At 37.5% G+C, this 20573-nt stretch overlaps 2 protein-coding genes across 6 annotated transcripts in view; both read right to left on the bottom strand.

Moving 5' to 3' along the window:
- Window positions 1–5442, bottom strand: part of LOC119559666 (tyrosine-protein phosphatase non-receptor type 21) — a 239737-nt gene extending 234295 nt beyond the window's left edge. For all 3 annotated transcript variants that reach the window (XR_005220908.1, XM_037872722.1, XM_037872723.1), the window contains exon 1: window positions 5115–5442. Coding sequence is in view for 2 of the 3 variants with exons in the window: in XM_037872722.1 (XP_037728650.1) it covers window positions 5115–5199 (85 nt within the window). In the remaining variant the exon portion in view is untranslated. The remainder of the gene's footprint in view (window positions 1–5114) is intronic.
- Window positions 1014–3766, bottom strand: LOC119559667. 3 transcript variants are annotated; one of them, XR_005220910.1, is made up of 4 exons: window positions 2703–3766; window positions 2370–2631; window positions 1784–2250; window positions 1014–1619 (listed from the first exon to the last, which is right to left on the bottom strand). XR_005220910.1 is itself a non-coding variant. In XM_037872724.1 (2 exons), the coding sequence occupies exons 1-2, from the start codon at window positions 2639–2641 to the stop codon at window positions 1794–1796; spliced, it is 729 nt and encodes a 242-aa protein (XP_037728652.1). In that variant the 5' UTR covers window position 2642; the 3' UTR covers window positions 1014–1793. The 3 variants fall into 3 exon arrangements, 1 of the variants encoding a protein (XP_037728652.1); XR_005220909.1 differs by having other exon boundaries at window positions 1014–2250; window positions 2703–3759; XM_037872724.1 differs by lacking the exon at window positions 2703–3766 and having other exon boundaries at window positions 1014–2250; window positions 2370–2642.
- Window positions 5443–20573: the final 15131 nt, after the last annotated feature.

Below are 20573 nucleotides of genomic sequence, written 5' to 3'. Positions count from 1 at the left end.
ATATACAATAATCTAGATATATAACTTGCACACGAGGACGTGTGATAGTCAGGATAGCCGTGTCGAGAGAATTAATAATATTAATATTTAATGTAAAATAAAATCAATGTAACGGAGAGAAACCTGTCAATAGAAATAAAGAGTTGAGAGAAAGAAGTGTGACCTTCTAAGACCGTTTAAGTGTTTCAAGAGCGTGGCTAGGTGGGAACTTACCTTAGCCGAGTGGGGCGCAATTGTTGTTGCAACAAGGAGAGTGAAATTAAAGGGAGTAGAGAATAAATTAAAAGAATGACAAGTGACTACAGAATGACAAGGACACGATAGAGTTGTCCAGAGCAGAAAAGTGTTCAGGATTCATTCTTTCGAGAACCTTCGATCGGGCAACACGAATTGCGACTTGCTGCGCATCTTAGTAAGAAAATCCAAGTGATAGTAAAATCATGACAGACAAAGCAACTCGCGAGGCCTTTAAGAGACCCCTATCTCCGACATATATAAATTCTTGATCAGCATCACTAGACGATCTAGCCATGTCCGTCCGTTTGAAAATGGAGATTTGCAAGCAGCAAAGCGAGATTGAAATGCGCCACCTACCGGCGGTAGACAGATTTAAGCGTTATGGGCGTTAGAGTGCGCGTGGCAAATGTTTTTTTTAGATCAATCTATAGCCGAGCTCGCAAATAACTGTTGACCGTTTTTCTTCTCGTGCTCTCGTTGCGAGCAAAACCGAAAAAGGTCCTACTGTCTCGCTCTCGCTCTGAGCAAGAGACACTTGCTGTCATCATTTATGTTTTCTGTTGAGCGCTTTTCGTTGAGCTCGTTGTATGTTGCTCTTTAATGAGCAATGCGTAAAGAGCGGAACGAGAAACGTTCGCACAATGACATTCAACAAAAGACCGATTGACCGAAAAACTCAACGCAAACGGTCTTCACATTTACTTTCGTTGTTGTGAAAAAGAAATAATATAATTTGTTTAATACATTTTATATTTATTTTCAAATGTTTTGGCTAACAAGTTCCATTTCGATTCCATATTCCATATAACAAATTGATATCAAAAGCAATAAAAAGTTTCAGAATGTTGTTTTTACATTTTTTTTGCATTAAACGCGTTCGAACGTACGTTCGCGACCCGTGGAAATGCCCATATATATTTTTGTAACATTTTTTATATATTATGTGTTAAGCTTTATAACTAGTAAGGCGTTCAGATTCTCTGCACTATTCGAACTTCTTCGTTCACTTAATATAAAGTGTAAGGCTGAGAATGCTCGTTCGACGGAAACTTGCGTTGCAGGTGTCGCCAGCACAACTTGCGCTAGTGCACTTATATGAGGAAGCTTACGCTGCAAGTCATTAAAAATTCCAATATATTTGAATTTAATGGCAAGCGCCCAAAAGTAACGTCGAAGTTTTCGATGTCAGCATAAATTTTGACAAGTTTTGCAGAAACAGGATCTTTTTTGCTTTCTGACACTGTCTGAAAATCGTCCAAAAATGCCGAGAACAGCGACTTCTCTTCAGATGAGGATGCGGTTGAAAGAGTTGACGAGAATGAGGAGTCAAACATCTCTTCACGCACAGGAGTTTCGAGCGCCGGAACATTTGGTGTTTGTGCCTTAAATAACAAAGCTATAAGTATGAAATGTTTTTTGGATTTTAGTTTAGTACAAGTATTAGTATTTGACGAAGACAATCTTAATTATTAACATAGTTTCTTAAAATTACAACATAAACAAAACAGGACCCAAATTTCAAACATTCTACGACATACAGGCTTACTTGTTTCAACTCAAATAAACGAAAAGCTATTTTTTTTTAAATTAGCCTTTGCTAACGATTTCTGGTAGTTCGTCAACATGCAATTTACCCGAGGATCCATGTAAATCGCTGCCAACAATGCTTCATTTTCTAACAGCTTACTTTCTCTTATTTTTATCTGTGCCGATAGTTTTTTTTTAATCAAATTGTGGCTATTCTCGCATTTCAATTTTAGTTTCATCCATACTACGAAGAACTCACTATAAACTAAGTTTTTATCTTGTAGCTTTAGGGTTGCCTGGTATGTATCACTGAAAGCGTCAATGTACGTGTCGATCCAATCCCAATCGGGATCTACACAAATATAAGACTGCGTAGCCAGGAAATCCTTTAGGTCCAATAATCTTTTTAGCATTAAATAGGTTGAATTCCACCTTGTAGCAACGTCGAGCGATGGTAGGTTTCTTTGGTTCTCAATTAAGATACGTCTGCAAAGATTTTATAAATAGTATGTATATATATATACAAATATATATATATAAATATAAATATATATATATATATATATATATATATATATATATATATATAACTTATCATTCCTTACCTATATGTTTCTGTGCGCAGCGATTTGCATAATGTGCGACAGGAACTTATTTTATCGGCGATCTCCTTTGCCTTGTTTACATCGAATATGCACAGTTGCAAAGTGTGTGCTGCACATCTCACAAGGTGTATATTAGCAAGTTCAATAGTATCCAGTTCATTCAGATGATTCTCACTTTCTGTGTCTTCTTCAAAAAGGGATTCCTCTGTGGCATCATTTAACACTTGGACGGCCTTTATCATGTTTCGCCCATTATCAGACGCTGTGTGCATGAATATGAAAATTCTTAAAAAAATCACATTTTCTTAAAATTGTATATAGTTAAATTTTTACCTGTAGATTTGATCTAGTGATATTCCATTATCATCTAAGACTTCTAGAATTTTGTTCTTCATGTATATTCCAGTGTGAGATCCCCCGAGCTCAATCATGCCTAAAGTCTTTACAATAATCTCGGTTTTAGCCAGGCTTGCGTGGACCATTTGCAAATTTATTCCCAGAATGGCTTTATCCATCACATCGATTTTCAAGGACACCAGCTTTCCCTTCACAAGAGCCCCTATGTTTTCTTTGACAAACTGGTCTTTGACTGACACAAAATTCATAATATTTCGAGACGTTACGGGGTTCATGCCAAGTGCATTATATATTGGGTCCATAATTTCTTTGAACCCTTCACTGTCTAGAAATATAAATGGTTTTCCGTCCGTGGTTACTATTTTAATCAAAGAAGAAACAATTGCTTCTTCGCTCGTTTGATACGATGTTCTTCGTTTTTCTTCACATTGGGTCGATTGTGAATGTCCAGAATTGTTGCACTCATTAAAAATGTCCATATGTTTCGTTGTTAAATGCCGTCTAAGGTTTGTTGAATGATTGCCGGACAATTTAATACCACAAACACTACAAATTGACTTGTTCTCTTCCAAATTAAATTTAAAGAATTGGTGCACTTTTTTATTCAATTCTCTTCCCATTTTACAGAACAAAATAATTGCACAACTTCACACACTCAGTTCACGACTGCAATTAATATATTTCGGCTGCAAAACCGACGATTAACGATTTGCTTGCCTATGCGTGTGAGTGTATACCAATACATACGCAAAAGACCGTTTGCCTCACCTGAACAGGACAAAACGGTCCTGGAACAACCATAACAAAACAGAATAGAAAAAAAAGGTTTCGCTCTGAGCGCGAGCGAGCTCATTCAAGAACCCATAAATCGGTTGCTCTCTGAGTCTTTTCGTAAAGAGTCAGGAAAAGACACTTATTTTCAGACAACGAGAAACGGTCGACAGTTATTTGCGAGCTCTGATGTATAGGTATTGACGATATCAATATATTTCAGTTAAAATTTTGTATCTAGCATAAAAATTGTGGGCGCCACAGTCTTGGGCTGTTTGTGGGCGTTAGAGTGGGGGTTGGCATATTCGCGTAACAAACTAGCGCTGCGTACAAGGCTACGGAATCTAAATCTGAGATCCCAATTCTCTATTTTTATATATCCCAATTCTCTCAATATAGTTTATTTGTTTTATCGAATGTAATATCATTTTTCGTCACAATTGTTGATATCAGAAATTTTTGTTAAAGGCGCGTTCGCCACTAGTTTTTCTACCTCGTTAAGAGGTGTTTTTGTTTGATATCATATAGCTGCCATAAAACAAATCATAGCTTCGGTGTTTTTTGACATATTATCTTATACTATTGGGAATAACATTTTGTGTATTTTTAAGAATTTCGAATTAAATTAAATAAAAATCGGACGACTCTAACATATAGCTGTCAAAGAAACGGTCAGAGAATTAATGAAATAATTATTTTTAAAAAATTCTGATTTGTTGGCTTTGATTGTATTTTTTTCTACTTTGGGATAAAGAATATTTTAACTTTTCAGCATTACGAATTTAATTTTACACAAATATCACTGAAGCTACTAACAATCCTTAAAAATGTAACATAGTGTTACTAGCATTGATTATTTCTTATAACTGTAAGGTTATACAAACTTTGGCTTGCAGAAGTTAACTTCCTTTCTTGTTTTAAGACTGAATCAAAAAAGTTGTAATGTAAAAAAAACTGTATTTTCCGTGTTCAACGCTTACTTCAGTTTTTAGCGGGATTTAAAAATTTATTTTAAATCTACCGCTTTCTAGTGTCAAAGCTAAAAGTATGCACTGCATTATTTAAGCTTTGAGCAACTGTAGGTCTTGTTACATTTTTTGGTAGTTCCCGATTTCTTAGTCACATGTAAGATGTGCCATTCATGCGACGCGTATTTTCAGTAAGAATACAACTAGGCTAATAACCTAAGGCAACTGTCCCCACCGGCCAAACAACTCAAATTTTCTTAATTATCACTTTTTACACTTTTACCGCTCTTTCTCTCAAAACAATTGACATTTTTAAACTCTTGATATGCTATCCCTTTAGTGTCTGCTGTATCACTCGTTATGATCGGACGATCACAGCAGATTTTCATTTCTTCGTGTATATGTTCATAAGTATGTACATTGTACATATGTACATATATAGAAACTTCGCACATTCTCTTTGTGCTCCAGTGATGATCTTATTGAGACACATCTTGAAGAATGCAATAACAAAGTTGCGTATCTTGTGCAAACAAGCTTTTAATAAAAAGTCTTAATAAATTCATTCAAAGTGCAATACAGCTGTTAAGTTTTACCCGTTGTTGTTGTTGTGGGCGCTTCGCTCCCTTCAATTTTAGAGTATACTCACCCAGCAGGTGATGCACTGATATAACAAATAAACTCTTCGATGTAACGTTGTATTGTCGACATTTTTTCAAAAACTTTAAAGGCATTTTTGTACTTTGGGGCTTCGGTTCCGCTGTCTCACTTGTTGACTAAAACAGCACCATCAACTCCACAGGTGTTATTGAGAGCAAATACACAATAAAAATTAGTCTATCAACATAGCAGCCAGGGCAACCCAAACGGAGTCCAGCGCATTGCAGTTGACGATAGCTTAAGCTAACACAGCGCCGGAATCGAGCATAAATAAAATAATTCTCAAAACTAAAACTGATTACTGACCAGCGTGACCGCACAGATAATGAATAAAAATACTATCTGGGCTAAAAGTAAATACCATCCAGATACCAAAGAAGTTTCTAGAAATATCACTTTAGTTATGCTAAATAATAATTTGTGCTTCGTTACTTTAATAATTTTTAAATAGAATTCGTAATAATAAAAGCAATACATATATGTATACTTTCTAAATTTATAAAAAAGAAATGATTGTGTACTTACGCTTAAATTTAATTACCCTATAATTACATTCGATTTTTAAGCCTAGTACTCAGATCGGCTAAGAGTTTCACTAGTCGAAAAATCTTATTCTTTGTAGTGTGACCGAATTTTTCAAAGTTCACCCGCAATGCATGTAGCATGGTCTTACTGTCAAGCGGCTGGGCTTCTTGCCAAACGGAAATCAAATCAATTGGAGAAATTTAAAAAGGAGGAGTCTGCTGGTTCACAAAGAAAGTAAAATAAAAATAAATGGAATGTTCAACGAATGTTTTTATACCCGAAACTCGTAGAGTAAAAGGGTATACTAGATTCGTCGGAAAGTATGTAACAGGCAGAAGGAAGCGTTTCCGACCCCATAAAGTATATATATTCTTGATCAGGATCACTAGCCGAGTCGATCTTGCCATGTCCGTCTGTCCGTCTGTCCGTATGAACGCTGAGATCTCGGAAACTATAAGAGCTACAATACTGGGATTAGGCATGCAGATTTCTGAGATTCCTGCGCAGCGCAAGTTTGTTTCAGAAGAGTGCCACGCCCACTCTAACGCCCACAAACCGCCCAAAACTGTGGCTCCTACAGTTTTGATGCTAGAACAAAAATTTTAACTGAAATGTGTTGTTCTCATCAATAACTACCGATTGACCTAAAAAGTTTGCCACGCCCACTTAAACGCCCACAAACCGCTCACAAACTTCAAAAAATCGTAAATATGAACGCGGATATCTTGGAAAATATTAAAGATAGAGAAACGGGATTTCAGAGTTAGATTCCGTAGGCTTGAGCGCAGCGCAAGTTTGTTACGCGAATATGCCACGCCCACTCTAACGCCCACAAACCGCCCAAATCTGTGGCGTCCACAATTTTCATGCTAGATAAAAAATTTTAATTGAAATGTATTGATCTCGTCAATACCTATCGATTGATTTTAAAAAAAACTTTGCCACGCCCACTCTAACGCCCACAAACCGCCCAAGCCTGTGGCGCCCACAATTTTCGTGCTAGATAAAAAATGTTAACTGAAATGTATTGGTCTCGTCAATACCTATCGATTGAACTAAAAAAAACTTTGCCACGCCCACTCTAACGCACACAACGCTTAAATCTGTCTACCGCCGGTAGGTGGCGCATTTGCTGCTTGCATATCTCCATTTTCCTTTGGTCCCTTTAGCTGAGTAACGGGTATCTGATAGTCCAGGTACTCGACTATAGCGTTCTTCCTTGTTATTTATGTAAATTAGACGCTTAAGGCTTCATCCTCGTCCCACGGATGCTTCGCCATCTTTCACGCGCCTTCTGTAGTCCAGCTCCGAGCTGGCCAATAATGGCTGGTAATGGCTCCTCCAGCTGTCCCTTAGCGGGCGACCTTATTTCCTCCTCCCTATAAAAGCCGGCGCATCCTCTATCTCCGCTCCATTACCAGCTGCCAAGTAGCTGGTGAGGGAGGAGTCCTCAATGGAGAGCTCGTCGGAGATCGAGCGATGTCCCATGTTCCTTCCCACTGGGATTCTCTAGTGGATCTTCTCCAACGCTTCAACTATTCTGCGGATTTGCCCCGTTGTGGTATTGCTTCCTGTCGGTCAAGTCCCACAACAATGGGCAACAGCTTGGATTAGGCGTCCTTTTTCATCTGCACTGACCTCCTTTAGCCGTTTTGGGTGTTTTTCTTTCATTTTGAATTTTTAAATTCCCCACCGCTTCTGCACGAACACCGCCAAAGATTAAATTTCTTATTCTTTGGGCCGCGGCTAACGGCGTTCATCGAAAATTCACTCCCGAAATCTGGTATTTTTTCTGGTATTTCCTTATCTTATCTGAGTACCGCGCTGAAAAACAGACCCGACGAAAAGCTTAAGCCGCCTGTTTGCCTCTCGCTCACTCCTATGGTTAGCTCCTACGGTTTTCGTCGATGTGAGTACTAGGCTTTAAAGTGTATTATTTAAAGTTTATCGAAACCATACATCTTAAAGCCTAGTTACTCAGTCAAAATATCTTATTCTATGTAGTGTGACCGAAGCTTTCAAAGTTCACCCGCAATGTATGTAGCATGGTCTTACTGTCAAGCAGTTGGGTATGCTGCCAAACACGAAAAACAAATCAATTGGAGAAATTTAAAAAGGAGGAGTCTGCTGGTACGCAAAGAAACTAAAATAAAAATAGTTGGAATGTACAACGAATGTTTTGTATTTATGTAAATTTGTAGTTTAAAGCTTCCTTAACGTCCCACGGATGCTTCGCCATCTTTCCCGCGCCACCACAGTCCAGCTCCGAGTCCCAAAGAGCCTATTGGACCTTGAGGAAGTAGGTGCCGGATTGGGAACGGGGTTGATCCGCTAATGCTGCAGGAAGTCGCCCAGCATCCTGGCAGTGGCTGGTTATGGCTTCTTCAACTGTTCCTTAGCGGGCGCCCTATTTTCCTCCTCCCTATAGAAGCCAGCGGGTCCTCCAGCTTCGCTAAAGCTGCCAAGTAGCTGATAGTGGTGGTGTACGGAGTCCTAATGGAGAGGTCGTCGGAGATCATATTACTGGTGGTTCTGCTAAAAAGATACTTCCCTCCATTTTTACTTTTTATTTTTCACGTCGCCTTTACACGAACACCGCCAAAGATTAAATTTCTTATTCTTTGGGCCGCGGCTAACGGCGTTCATTAAAATTCACTCGCTAAATCTGGTATTTTTTCTGGTATTTCCTTAGCTCATCTGAGTATCGCGCTGAAAAACAGACCGGACGAAAAGCGTTAGCCGCTTGTTTGCCTCTCGCTCACTCGTATGGTTAGCTCGCGGTTTTCGTCGATGTGAGTACTAGGCTTAAGACTGACCATCGCACTATGGGCAATTTCATCACTTTTTGTGGCATTAGTTAGTTACTTGTTACAATTGGAGTCGATAATGGGAGGGACTTTATCGATAGGTTAGGTCGATAGGGCGATAGTTCCGGCAGCGGGATGAATCTGGCAGGCGATCTGGCCATTTGAGGATTAATCCCGGTTCGCTCTGGGATTACTTTAAATGGCACTCATTTATGCAATGACCTAATTTTGGGAGAGGCCATGTAATATGGCGGGGGAGGAACGATGACGATCAGCAGATATCAGTATAGTCGCAGCCGTATTGTCTAACTAGGCAGATGCAGCTGGTTAGGTTAGGTTAGGTTAGGGCGGCTGTCGGACTATAGTCCGCCACACTTAGACCTCAATGGGTCCATTGTGATGCCGCATGATCTCGTTTTTTCCTTCTCTAGGGTCCCGTTTCTTGTAGCTGGAAGTTCTAAGATAAAATTTTCGTGCTTAAAGCCTAGTACTCAGATCGGCTAAGAGTTTCACTAGTCGAAAAATCTTATTCTTTGTAGTGTGACCGAAGTTTTCAAAGCTCACCCGCAATGCATGTAGCATGGTCTTACTGACAAGCAGCTGGGTTTGTTGCCAAACGGAAAACAAAACAATTGGAGAAATTTAAAAAGGAGGAGTCTGCTGGTACACAAAGAAATTAAATTAAAAATAGATGGAATGTTCAACGAATGTTTTTACTTATGTTAATTAGTTGTTTAAAGCTTCCTTTTCGTCCCACGGATGCTTCGCCATCTTTCCCGCGCCACCGCAGTCCAGCTCCGAGTCCCAATAGGCATATTGGACCTTGAGGAAATGGGAGCCGGATTGGGAACAGGGTTGATCCGCTGATGCTGCAGGAATCCCCCAGCATCCTGGCAGTGGCTGGACATGGCTTCTCCAACTGTTCCTTAGCGGGCGCCCTATTTTCCTCCTCCCTGTCGAAGGCAGCGCGTCCTCCAGCTCCGCTTAAGATGCCAAGTAGCTGGTGGTTATGGTGTACGGAGTCCTAATGGAGAGGTCTTCGGAGATCATATTACTGGTGGTTCTGCTGAAAAGATACTTCTATTAGTAAGACGCAACCAAATTATTTTGGCTAGATCTTACTTTCTTTGCCAGGACACGCCCGGCAGGATGTCCATGTAGAGAGCGAAGTCCCACTCGGCATGTTCCTTCCCACTGGGATTCTCTAGTGGATCTCCTCCAGCACTTCAACTATTCTGCGGATTTGCTCCTGTTGTGGTATTGCTTCCTGTCGGTCATATCCCACAATAATGGGCAATAGCTTGGATTAGGCGTCCTTTTCCATCTGCACTGACCTCCTTTAACCGTTTTTGGGGTTTTCTTCCATTTAAAATTTTTAAATTCCCAACCGCTTCTGCACGAACACCGCCAAAGATTAAATTTCTTATTCTTTGGGCCGCGGCTAACGGCGTTCATCGAAAATTCACTCCTGAAATCTGGTATTTTTTCTGGTATTTCCTTAGCTCATCTGAGTACCACGCTGAAAAACAGACCCGACGAAAACCTTTAGCCGCCTGTTTGCCTCTCGCTCACTCCTATGGTTAGCTCGCGGTTTTCGTCGATGTGAGTACTAGGCTTAATACTAAAGAAAAGTGAGTGATAGGAAAGTTAACATGTTAGTTTGTTATTTATTAATAATCATCTATAGGGCAGCCGGGGTCCCAACACAAAGGGCCCCGGGATATTTACTTGGGAGTTCCACGGATTTCTGCGAGATTTCGCCAAACATACCAGCCACAATTCGGCTGCCAGCAACCGGTGTCCGTTCGACCCGCCATAAATGCCAGCATTTCCCGGTGAGTCCGTTCCGGAATACCACATTCACCTCCCATTATCGACTCCAATTGCAACATAAAGTTTTAGGTAGAGGTCTAAAAATCTAAATTTAAGAGAAAGTACGCAAAAGTGAACTTTTATACTAACTGAGCTTAGCGAGAATTAAATGCTCTACAAGATAAAAAAGGTTTCCGAGGTGGAAACAGCTGAAATCACTTTGTAGCTACATTTAAAGATACAAATTAACTTAAATATTTTGTTTGAACTTACACACTAATATTCAAGCCCCACAATTAATAAATACAATTTCAAGGTCACAAACACAAATCACAAGCCCCTCTGATTGGATAGTATTTCAAAAACTGCATTGCTTTGTTATTTATTTATTTATTTTTACACATTTTGACAATTTAAACTCTTAAGCCTAGTACTCAAATCGACGAAAACCGCGTGCTGACCATAGGAGTGAGCGAAAGGCAAACAGGCGGCTAACGCTTGTTTATTATACCCGTTACTCGTACAGTAAAAGGGTATATTAGATTCGTCGGAAAGTATGTAACAGGCAGAAGGAAGCGTTTCCGACTCCTTAAAGTATATATATTCATAATCAGGATCACTAGCCGAGTCGATCTAGACATGTCCGTCTGTCTGTCTGTTCGGATGAACGCTGAGATCTCGGAAACTATAAGAGCTATAAGGGGCTATTGAGATTTGGCGTGCAGATTCCTGAGCTTCTTACGCAGCGCAAGTTTGTTTCAGTAGAGTGCCACGCCCACTCTAACGCCCAAAAACCTCCCAAAACTCTGGCTCCCACAGTTTTGTTGCTAGAGAAACAATTTTAACTAAAATGTATTGCTCTCGTCAATACCTATCGATTGACCCAAAAAAAATTTGCCACGCCCACTTTAATGCCCACAAACCGCCCACAAACTTCAAAAAATCGTAAGTATGAACGTGGATATCTCGGAAACTATCAAAGACAGAGAATTGGGATCTCAGATTTAGATGCCGTAGCCTTGTACGCAGCGCAAGTTTGTTACGCGAATGTGCCACGCCCACTCTAACGCCCACAAGCCGCCCAAACCTGTGGCGCCCACAATTGGTATGCAAGCTAAAAAAATTTTAACTGAAATGTATTGGTCCCGTCAATACCTATCTATTGATCCAAAAAAAATTTGCCACGCCCACTCTAACGCCCATAACGCTTAAATCTGTCTACCGCCGGTAGGTGCCGCATTTCAATCTCGCTTTGCTGCTTGCATATCTCCATTTCCCTTTGGTCCCTTTAGCTGAGTAACGGGTATCTGATAGTCGAGGTACTCGACTACAGCGTTCTTCCTTGTTTTTTCCAATAAGATTGTCTTTTATAAAAAGCCTCTACACAAAAGCACAGAAAAGTGTTCAAGCGAAGTAGCTTATGTAATATACGGCCCGATTTGAAATGCATATTTGGACAAAGTCTGCAAAATTATTTCCATTGAAGCGCCAGTTAATGCCAAATCGATTGGAAAAGGTATAATTGAATTACCCAGTCGAAAGATACATCAATTTAAAGTCAATGCTTCTCTGTCTTCTGTATGAGCCGAATTACTGGGACTTAAGTTAGCGAGTAACATATGCTAAGTAAAAATAGGAAAACTGACTCTTACTATAAAAACTGATAACATTATTTAAAAAATCTGAATTTCAAAAACTGGACATCATATAGATTCCAGGCCACGTGGGTATCTCTTTAAGGACGTTGCTTAAATTAACATTAAACTGAACAATAAGGAAGCCCTTAGAGTGATTTTGAAGGTCTTGGAAAACAGATTGAATGAAGAGTACAGGTTTAAAAGTGTAAGTAAAGGGTCTAACCTAATAAATGGATTTCCTGAAATTCCCAAAAAAAATCGTGGCATCACGATATTGAGTGTAACGAAAAAAGCACAAAAAATTGTAAATACATTAATGACAGGACATACATATGACAAGACTTTTATATGCAGGATAAGGGCTGTGTACCTGAATATGCCGAGCATCCAATTACCAATCTTTAAAATAAATTTAAAATCCTTAAGTATTATTTAATTTTGTTCAAACTTTTTCAGGAAAAAGAAAATTTTCATATGAGAGAGCTGGTCATTTTCATAAGCACCGCGAACTTACATTTCTAATTTACATCTTTATCTGGACTTTATAAGTCATCAATCACAAAGAAATCAACTTGTCATGCTCAATTCACTAGAAGTTTTCCCAAAAAACCACCGCCTGTGTTTGTAAAGAATTCTGTCTGCAAAGGGTAGCGTGTCAGTCTAGGTACCTATCCAGGACTGTCATTCCAATAGAATAGCGACTTCATATCGTCAAAGGGGGCCCATCTCGAACACGCTCTCCTTCAAACCACATTGTATCTGGTCATATGTCTGATGATATTAAAAAAAAAAGACGGGTCTGCTGGTGTATTAAGAAATAAAAATAATTGGAATGTTCAACGTGCCCTTGTAGAGCGCATAATGATTTTAGTCATAAGTTTGCAACGTAGAGAAGGAGACGTCTCCGACCCAGTAAAGAATATGTATTCTTGATCAGCATCACTTGACGAGTCGATCGAGCCATGAACGTATGTCCGTCCATCTATCTGAGCGTTTCTACGCAAACTAGTCTCTCAGTTTTAAAGCTATCGGTATGAAGACATCCCGAAAGTCTTTCGTCTATTGCAGGTAGTATATAAATAGGTTCAAGCCGGATCGGAATACTATATCTTATAGCTCCCATAGGAAACAAATAAAAAAACATTTTTTTTAAGTACACCCAAAATCCAGAAACGCCAAAATCCAGAAACGCCGATACAAAATTAGCCATCTGGCTCCTTTCTAATGGGTTATTTTAGTGGATCTCCTCCAGCACTTCCAAGCTTATGCAGCTTTGCCTTGTTGAGGTACTTGAAGCTATCTCGCAATGACTTCCAAGCTATCTTGTAATTACCATCTAAGCGTAACATGCATAGGGGAGTGTAGTGTAAGGTGACGAACTCGTCAAATCTCACTTGAGACGTCACGTCAAAAATTTTAAATTATTGAAGTATTTTTCTCTTGTAGTGCCGACAATGTTTTTCCAATAATTTGAAGAACATTATGTTATGTTATGTTATTATTTTATGAAAAACCCAGTCAGACAAATATGTGCACGTATTAATACGATTTTTAGGAACAGTTCTTGGTACTTTGTGACTTTGTTGCCTTATGAAAGTGGCAACATCATATTTCTAACAGTACCTTGTATGGTATCGTGACGAATATTTTGTAGGGTATGAAGATTTATTTTTGTATTTATTGACTTAAAAAGAAGTAGTCATTTCTTTTCTTGGTTTAAATTGATAAAATTAAGTTGTTCAATTTGTAGTTAACAAAAATTAAAAATAAATAAAAAATAATTTTATTATCGGCTTTAGAAAAAAAATATATTGTTAAAGCAATTGTTATTGTTATAGCAATATTTTTTTTTTCTAAAGCCGATAATAAAATTATTTTTTATTTATTTTTAATTGATGACTACTTCTTTTTAAGTTTACAGTTAAATTTTTAGTCCATTTTTGTACATTTTCAACCTATGTTGAAAAAAAATATAAAATTTTCACATCTGCATAGGGTTGTAGTGTGTATTTATCAGTTTGTCACCTTACCCTACAACTTTTAAAAGTGAAAAGAATATTGGTTTAAGTCAAGAGCTGTAGTATTAAACTGAGCTGAAGTCTTACCAACCAACTTTTACAGAAATATGCTCAATAGATTTCAGCAGCTTTCTGCTTTCAAGCTTTTAAAAATGATTATTATTGGAGATGTGATATTCAAAAATCGAATCCTTTGTCACTATACCCTACACGCCCCTATATTGTTTATCAAACAAAAACAAACAAAAACAAAAAAAAAAAAAAAGTAGTAGCTCCTTTAACAAAAATGTCTGATATCAACAATTGTGACGAAAAATGATATTACATTCGATAAAATAAATAAACTATATTAAAATTATGATTAAATCTGGCTTTTTTCTTTAATTTCCGCTAAACTAGCGGGTTTTTCCAAAAGTCGTAGAACAAACGTTTTCTATTTCAAGCTACTTTATACACCCATAGGGATTCCAAAACCCTAAAACTAAGATGGGATGCATACAAACCCACAAACAAAGGGACAAACATTTTCATTTTGGGAAGAAAAAGAAAATCTTGTTTTTTGAACTACATTTGAACGGGACATCGGATTTCAACAAATGAGGTGTCATTACGACGCGTATTCTTAGTAAAAATAAAACTAGCTAAACAGTTGGGGGTTTTTAGCCCCACCGTATCCAGCAGCTCCAATTTTCTAAAATTTTACTTTTACACATTCACCGCCTTTTCTCCCAAAAAAATCTATACTTCGAAAGTCTTGGTATGCAATCTTCTTGGTTTTTGGGATACCTTTCGATTGGTGTATCACTCGTTACGATCGGACCATAATCGCAGATTTTCAATTCTGCGGCTATATATAGTAGTTGTCTTCGCACGCTCTCTTGCGCGCTTAGCCACTGCCGTCCACAGTGATACTTATAAATATTGAATAATGCAAAAATAGATCTTCCAATCCATGACCTGCGCTATCTCCTCCCATGTTCTCTTTATAAACACAGCATCGAAATGCTTTCTGTGGCTCTAGTCCACTGGCCTGACTCGCGAGTCTGGAAGTCCTCTCTGTAATCGGTCGTGTTCAAGTCATTGTATGTGAGTGGGCACCACGTGGCTTAGCAGTACTGCTCTAGTCCCACAATACCGGCCGATCCTCACACATTGGATTATGGTATTTTTCCTACAGGCGTTTATAAGGTCTAGTTAACGATAAATGAAAGCAAACGCGACGCTTTCATAATGGATTTGGGGCCATAATCCTAGTACTCTGATAAAAAAGAAACAACTTTGCCGAGTCGAAGAATCGTATTCTTTGTAGTGTGATTGATTTTTTTTGAGTTTTTCACCCAAACTGGTCTTAACACAATACCAACTGACAACTGACAAAGAACACAAAAAAATGCATTTCGACATGTGTTTCGGGATATTGCCCTAGATGATTTAATAAGTTTAAATATGACGAAGCGGCATTAATATCGAGGACCCTAAATGTAATGAGAAGAGTTTAAAGAATAATAATTATTATAAAAATGATCAACAAATTGTTCAAATAGGATCATTTATTAATGTAAACTTAAAGGTATTGACGAAACCAATGTGAGCACCACAGTTTTGGGCGGTTAGAGTGGGCGCGGCACCTTGTTCAATTACACTTGAGCTTTTATAGTTTTCGAGATCTCAGCATTCATAGCACCTTTTCACCGCCTTTACTTCACAGATAGTATACATTTCATCGCATACTTATTAGTTTTATTTTATTTATCATTTCACTGCACACTTCAATAATTTGTTTACAACCGGAGGCTTCCTGGTTTAACGGGCTCGGGGTCCTGGCACCTTCTCAGCTTTACGAGTTTTCTTGCCTTTTCCAAGATATCCTATGCCATCTAAGATTAATTTTCAATACATATGCGTGCTAGAAAAATCTAGTATTCAGATATTTCTAAAGTGCAATCTCGGAAACAGCCGATTGAATTTTCTTATTGTTAGTAATGATATCCTTATAACTTTTAAATAAATTGTAAGATTTGAACAATTGCATAATAAGAAGAAAATCCTATATACACTTTTAGAAATTCTTTTAAAACGTGGCCGTTGCACTGTGATAAAACAAACTTGTTTGTAATCTAGAAAAACATTTGTTAATTTTCAGTTGTGTAAGATATAATATAAGATATAAGATATAATATCCATATTGGGAATTCGATTTCTTACACAAAAGTAAAAATAGTTTCATTGAACATTGTTATCACTTTATTTAAACAAGTTTTTTCAAGTTTGCAATGCAGCAAAGGAGACATTTCCGACTCCAACATCGCTAGACTAGTCGATCTAGCCACGTCACGTCAGATGTCCGTCCGTCTGTCCGTTTCTACGCAAACTTGTCTCTCAGTTTTAAAGCTATCGGGATGATGTTTTTTTTGGCAGGTAGTGTATAGGTTGGAACGGAATTTAAAAATATGCTGCAAGAATACGGGATTACACACATGAAGACGCACCACAATACAGTGCTTCGCTAGCTGAATGTTTTTAATGAAGCTGAGATAGCCCAATTGCCCAGATCAGAACGACAACAGATATACAGGGAAAAGATAAAAGAAAAGATACATCAGGCTTATGAGAAAGCAGCGAAGCAATACCGAGGCAGGAAATATTCAAGAGCAACTTTGATCTAACTGACTTCCAAGTTTTGTAGAAAGTATAAAAAAGTGCCGAGTCGCAAAAGCATTCGAAAACTCATTGTACGTTTTAGAAAACTTGCTCGGTAATCTTTTGGGAGACTTCCATACGAAGGAGCTTAAACAATCGTGCCAGGCTAGTAAACCATATTCCCCAAGCATTAAGTTCAGGGTTATGGGCAGTGGCCTACGTTGGGCAATACAACCAGCAGCCCACGCACATCCTTCACTCCTGTTCCGATACGAGCATCGAAACCGTAATGTGCCTTTTATGTGAGTAAATTACAAATAATTATTATTTACCAATTTAACGAAGTTGTTTAGTTTAGGCTAGAGCTTCCGAAATTGTTTTCTAGCTTCACATTCTTCTGGCGAGTGCTTACATTTTTACGTTTTACTTTTATTATTTTTACTGATTCCATTTCATTACATTTTCTATTTTTATATTGGGCGCCATTTTTTGTGTCCTGCTTTTCTCTTATCTAAGGCAGGGGAACAACCTAAATTACACGCAGCAGACAAAACAAAAATAAAGCGGAATTTCGAGCTTTGACAACATGCTGCTTGCATATTTCCATCTCCCTTTGGTCCCTTTAGTTGATTAACGGGTATCTGATAGTCAAGTTACTCGACTATTGCTTTCTTCCTTGTTTTTTGTTAAAAGTCAAGATTGTTTATTCATAAATAGCTGTCTTTCTTAAAAGGGTTTATGTTTCAATGTATTTTAGTTTCAAGCACTTAAGCTCTGTTATATATGGAAGTACGATTTAGTTCAAACTTATACGGTCCACCCAATATTTACCCATAGATTTACGTGAAGTGAGTAATCCAATTATTCAAAACATATTACTAGCTATGCTTTTTGATATGAACAATGTATACGTGATCATGTCATTAACAAAAAGCCTTTTTTTTTTGTGCTTAAGAACTGTGCCGCTGTTGACGATAGCAGAAAAGTCTGCGTAGCGTAGAAGACTGCTGACGAAAGCGGTCGTGCAACAAAGAGAGACAGATATTCGGAGGATCCCTCTCTTTCTTTGTCTTATAATCTGCCTGCACTCAGCGCTCGCAGACACAAATTTCGGTCGGTATAATTAACATTTCACGGTATAATTTTTCGTTGAGCAGCGACATGTGAATGCCCTAATATTTTAGAAAAACAACTAATATTGTTTTAAAAAAGTAAATTATTTTATTATAGTAAAATAGAATTTACTTATAAAGTTGTGTTTACCTATTGTACAACATTAATAGATTTTCACATTAACATTTTTTAAAAATTCATGTTGTATATTTTACTTAAGCATATTTTTCGCCTTAGATCGGGTATAGGTGCAGTGGCACGCGCCAACAGCAAAGAGAAAATAAAAGAAATCAAGTAAAGGGGTGGGAAAAAGACTTGGTGCATTATGTTTGAGCTATTAAAATAGAAGCAGGCTGTTTGAATTGTGCGCAGCGAAACACATTTATTTTGTTATTTAAAGTGATATTTTTTTGAAAATAATACTCAGGTAAGTGTTACATTCAGTTTTAGATGTTGTGCATTGATCTTAGTTTCAAGTACGTAAGTTTTGAAGGTGTTTAATGGGTTCCGTTAGCCGAAAGTGGATGATGAAATGTTTTGTGCCAATAAGAAAACCGCAAAGTGTTATACACAGCTCTAAAAGGTGAACATGCAAATAAACAAATAATTTAATTTAAAAATTTTTTAAATTGTATGAAAAGTATTTTGTTCATTTTGCACATTATTTCCGATCAGTGTGGTGCCCTATCATATCGATCTAGCAGACTAGTCTCCCAGTATTAAAGCTATCGGGATGATACCTTCCCAAAAGTCTCATTTTTATTGCAGGCAGTACAACTATGTCCTATAGCTAAGTTGATCAAAAAATATAACTTCGGTGTTTTTTGGCATATTAACTTATACTCTTGGGAATATTATTATTTAAATAATTCAGAATTTTAGTTTTATAAAGGAAATATATATGTATTTAGATGTTATTCATTTTAATGAATGGATTTAAAATATAATAATATTATTATTTTTGATAATATTTAATCGATTATTTCATAATTTTTGAAGTGGTTCCTAATTATTTAGTTAAGAATTCTGTTTTCTAAATTTGTATATAAAATGTTAGGAGTTGTGGTTGTATCATTAAATGTTATTAGGGATGACCCGTTTAATTCGGTGTTGTAAAAAACATTGTTACCATTTATAAGAATGGCACCCATCTGGGATAATGTCTATTCTTTTATTTTTCTCTCTTATTTTCATACAAATTAATTTCTCATCGTTTAAAACAAGTTGTTTCCATACTTAGAGTCTAGTAATAATTAAAGAGTTCTTTCTTAAATGTAGACATTTCATAATATGTGTTCGTGTTTTATTTCATTGATATCTTCATATTTTAAAATTGTTGTATTAAAAACATCGATTTTTGCCAGTGTGATAGAATCAATTAAATTTTGTAGGTCAAATGTCAAAAATCGTTAGCGATGTTTTCTTAATGGTAAATCTTTATCAATAAAATATTTTTTTAAATCTTCAGGAGGAGATTCTATTTATTCTTTGAACAATTTGGACTTTATTATAAAATGTATCTTATCAATTAAGTCAATGATTTTATTTTGTACTTTAATGAAATCATCATGATCCGAAGTTCTAGGCAACCATTTCCACACAGTGCCTTACTCGTTTATTTCCCTTTTTGATATAGTTGATATTAACTGTCATATGTCGTATCTGTCATCTATGTCGTATTTATTTTCCCATTGTTATCTTTCATTGGAATCCCTATATTTAGTATTATAACTACAAAATATAAGGACCAATAAAATATTGCAAGTAGCTCCTTGTGCTGCAGGCTTGACTTAAAAATCTAAAAATAACAAGGGAGAACGCTATAGTCGAGTACCTCGACTATCAGATACCCCTTACTCAGCTTAAGGGACCAAAGGGAAATGGAGATATGCAAGCAGAAAAGCGAGATTTAAATGCGCCACCTACCGGCGGAAGACAGATTTAAGCATTGTGGGCGTTAGGGTAGGCGTGGCAAATTTTTTGTTTGTTTTTGGATCAATCGATAGGTATTGACGAGACCAATACATTTCAGTTAAAATTTTTTATCTAGCATGGAAATTGTGGGCGCCACAGGTTTGGTCGGTTTGTGGGCGTTAAAGTGGGCGTGGCATATTCGCGTGACAAAATTGCGGTGCGTACAAAGCTACGGAATCTAAATCTGAGATCCCGATTCTCTATCTTTGATACTTTCCGAGATATCCACGTTCATACTTACGATTTTTTGAAGTTTGTGGGCGGCTTGTGGGCGTTAAAGTTTGCGTGGCAAACTTTTTTTTGGGTCAATCGATAGGTATTGATGAGAACAATACATTTCAGCTAAATTTTATTCTAGCATCAAAACTGTAGGAGCCACAGTTTTGGGCGGTTTGTGGGCGTTAGAGTGGGCGTGGCACTCTACTGAAACAAACTTGCGCTGCGCAGGAATCTCAGGAATCTGCATGCCTAATCTCAGTATTGTAGCTCTTATAGTTTCCGAGATCTCAGCGTTCATACGGACAGACGGACATGGCTAGATCGACTCGGCTAGTGATCCTGATCAAGAATATATATACTTTATGGGGTCGGAAACGCTTCCTTCTGCCTGTTACATACTTTCCGACGAATCTAGTATACCCTTTTACTCTACGAGTAACGGGTATAAAAATAAATTCGGAAATAATTGGAAGTGTAAGTTTAAATTTATACAATTAGCGACCCCAAACTGGCCAAAAATTCCATTTACTTTTATTTATATTTGTATTTTGCTATTTCTCTATTATGCATTTTTCCAAAGTGTTTTTAAAATGTGCTGCTCATAATCTGTAAACATACCCGCCAATAACTGCATACAACTTAAGCCTTAACCAAGTCCCTGAAGTCCCAAGTACCGTATTGAATTAGCCAACCCGATACGTTT

This window comes from Drosophila subpulchrella, unplaced genomic scaffold (assembly GCF_014743375.2).
Source record: "Drosophila subpulchrella strain 33 F10 #4 breed RU33 unplaced genomic scaffold, RU_Dsub_v1.1 Primary Assembly Seq30, whole genome shotgun sequence".
NCBI classification, from domain to species: domain Eukaryota; kingdom Metazoa; phylum Arthropoda; class Insecta; order Diptera; family Drosophilidae; genus Drosophila; species Drosophila subpulchrella.
The sequence above is the reverse complement of the archived record's forward strand: the minus strand, read 5'-3'. Positions and strand labels throughout refer to the sequence as shown.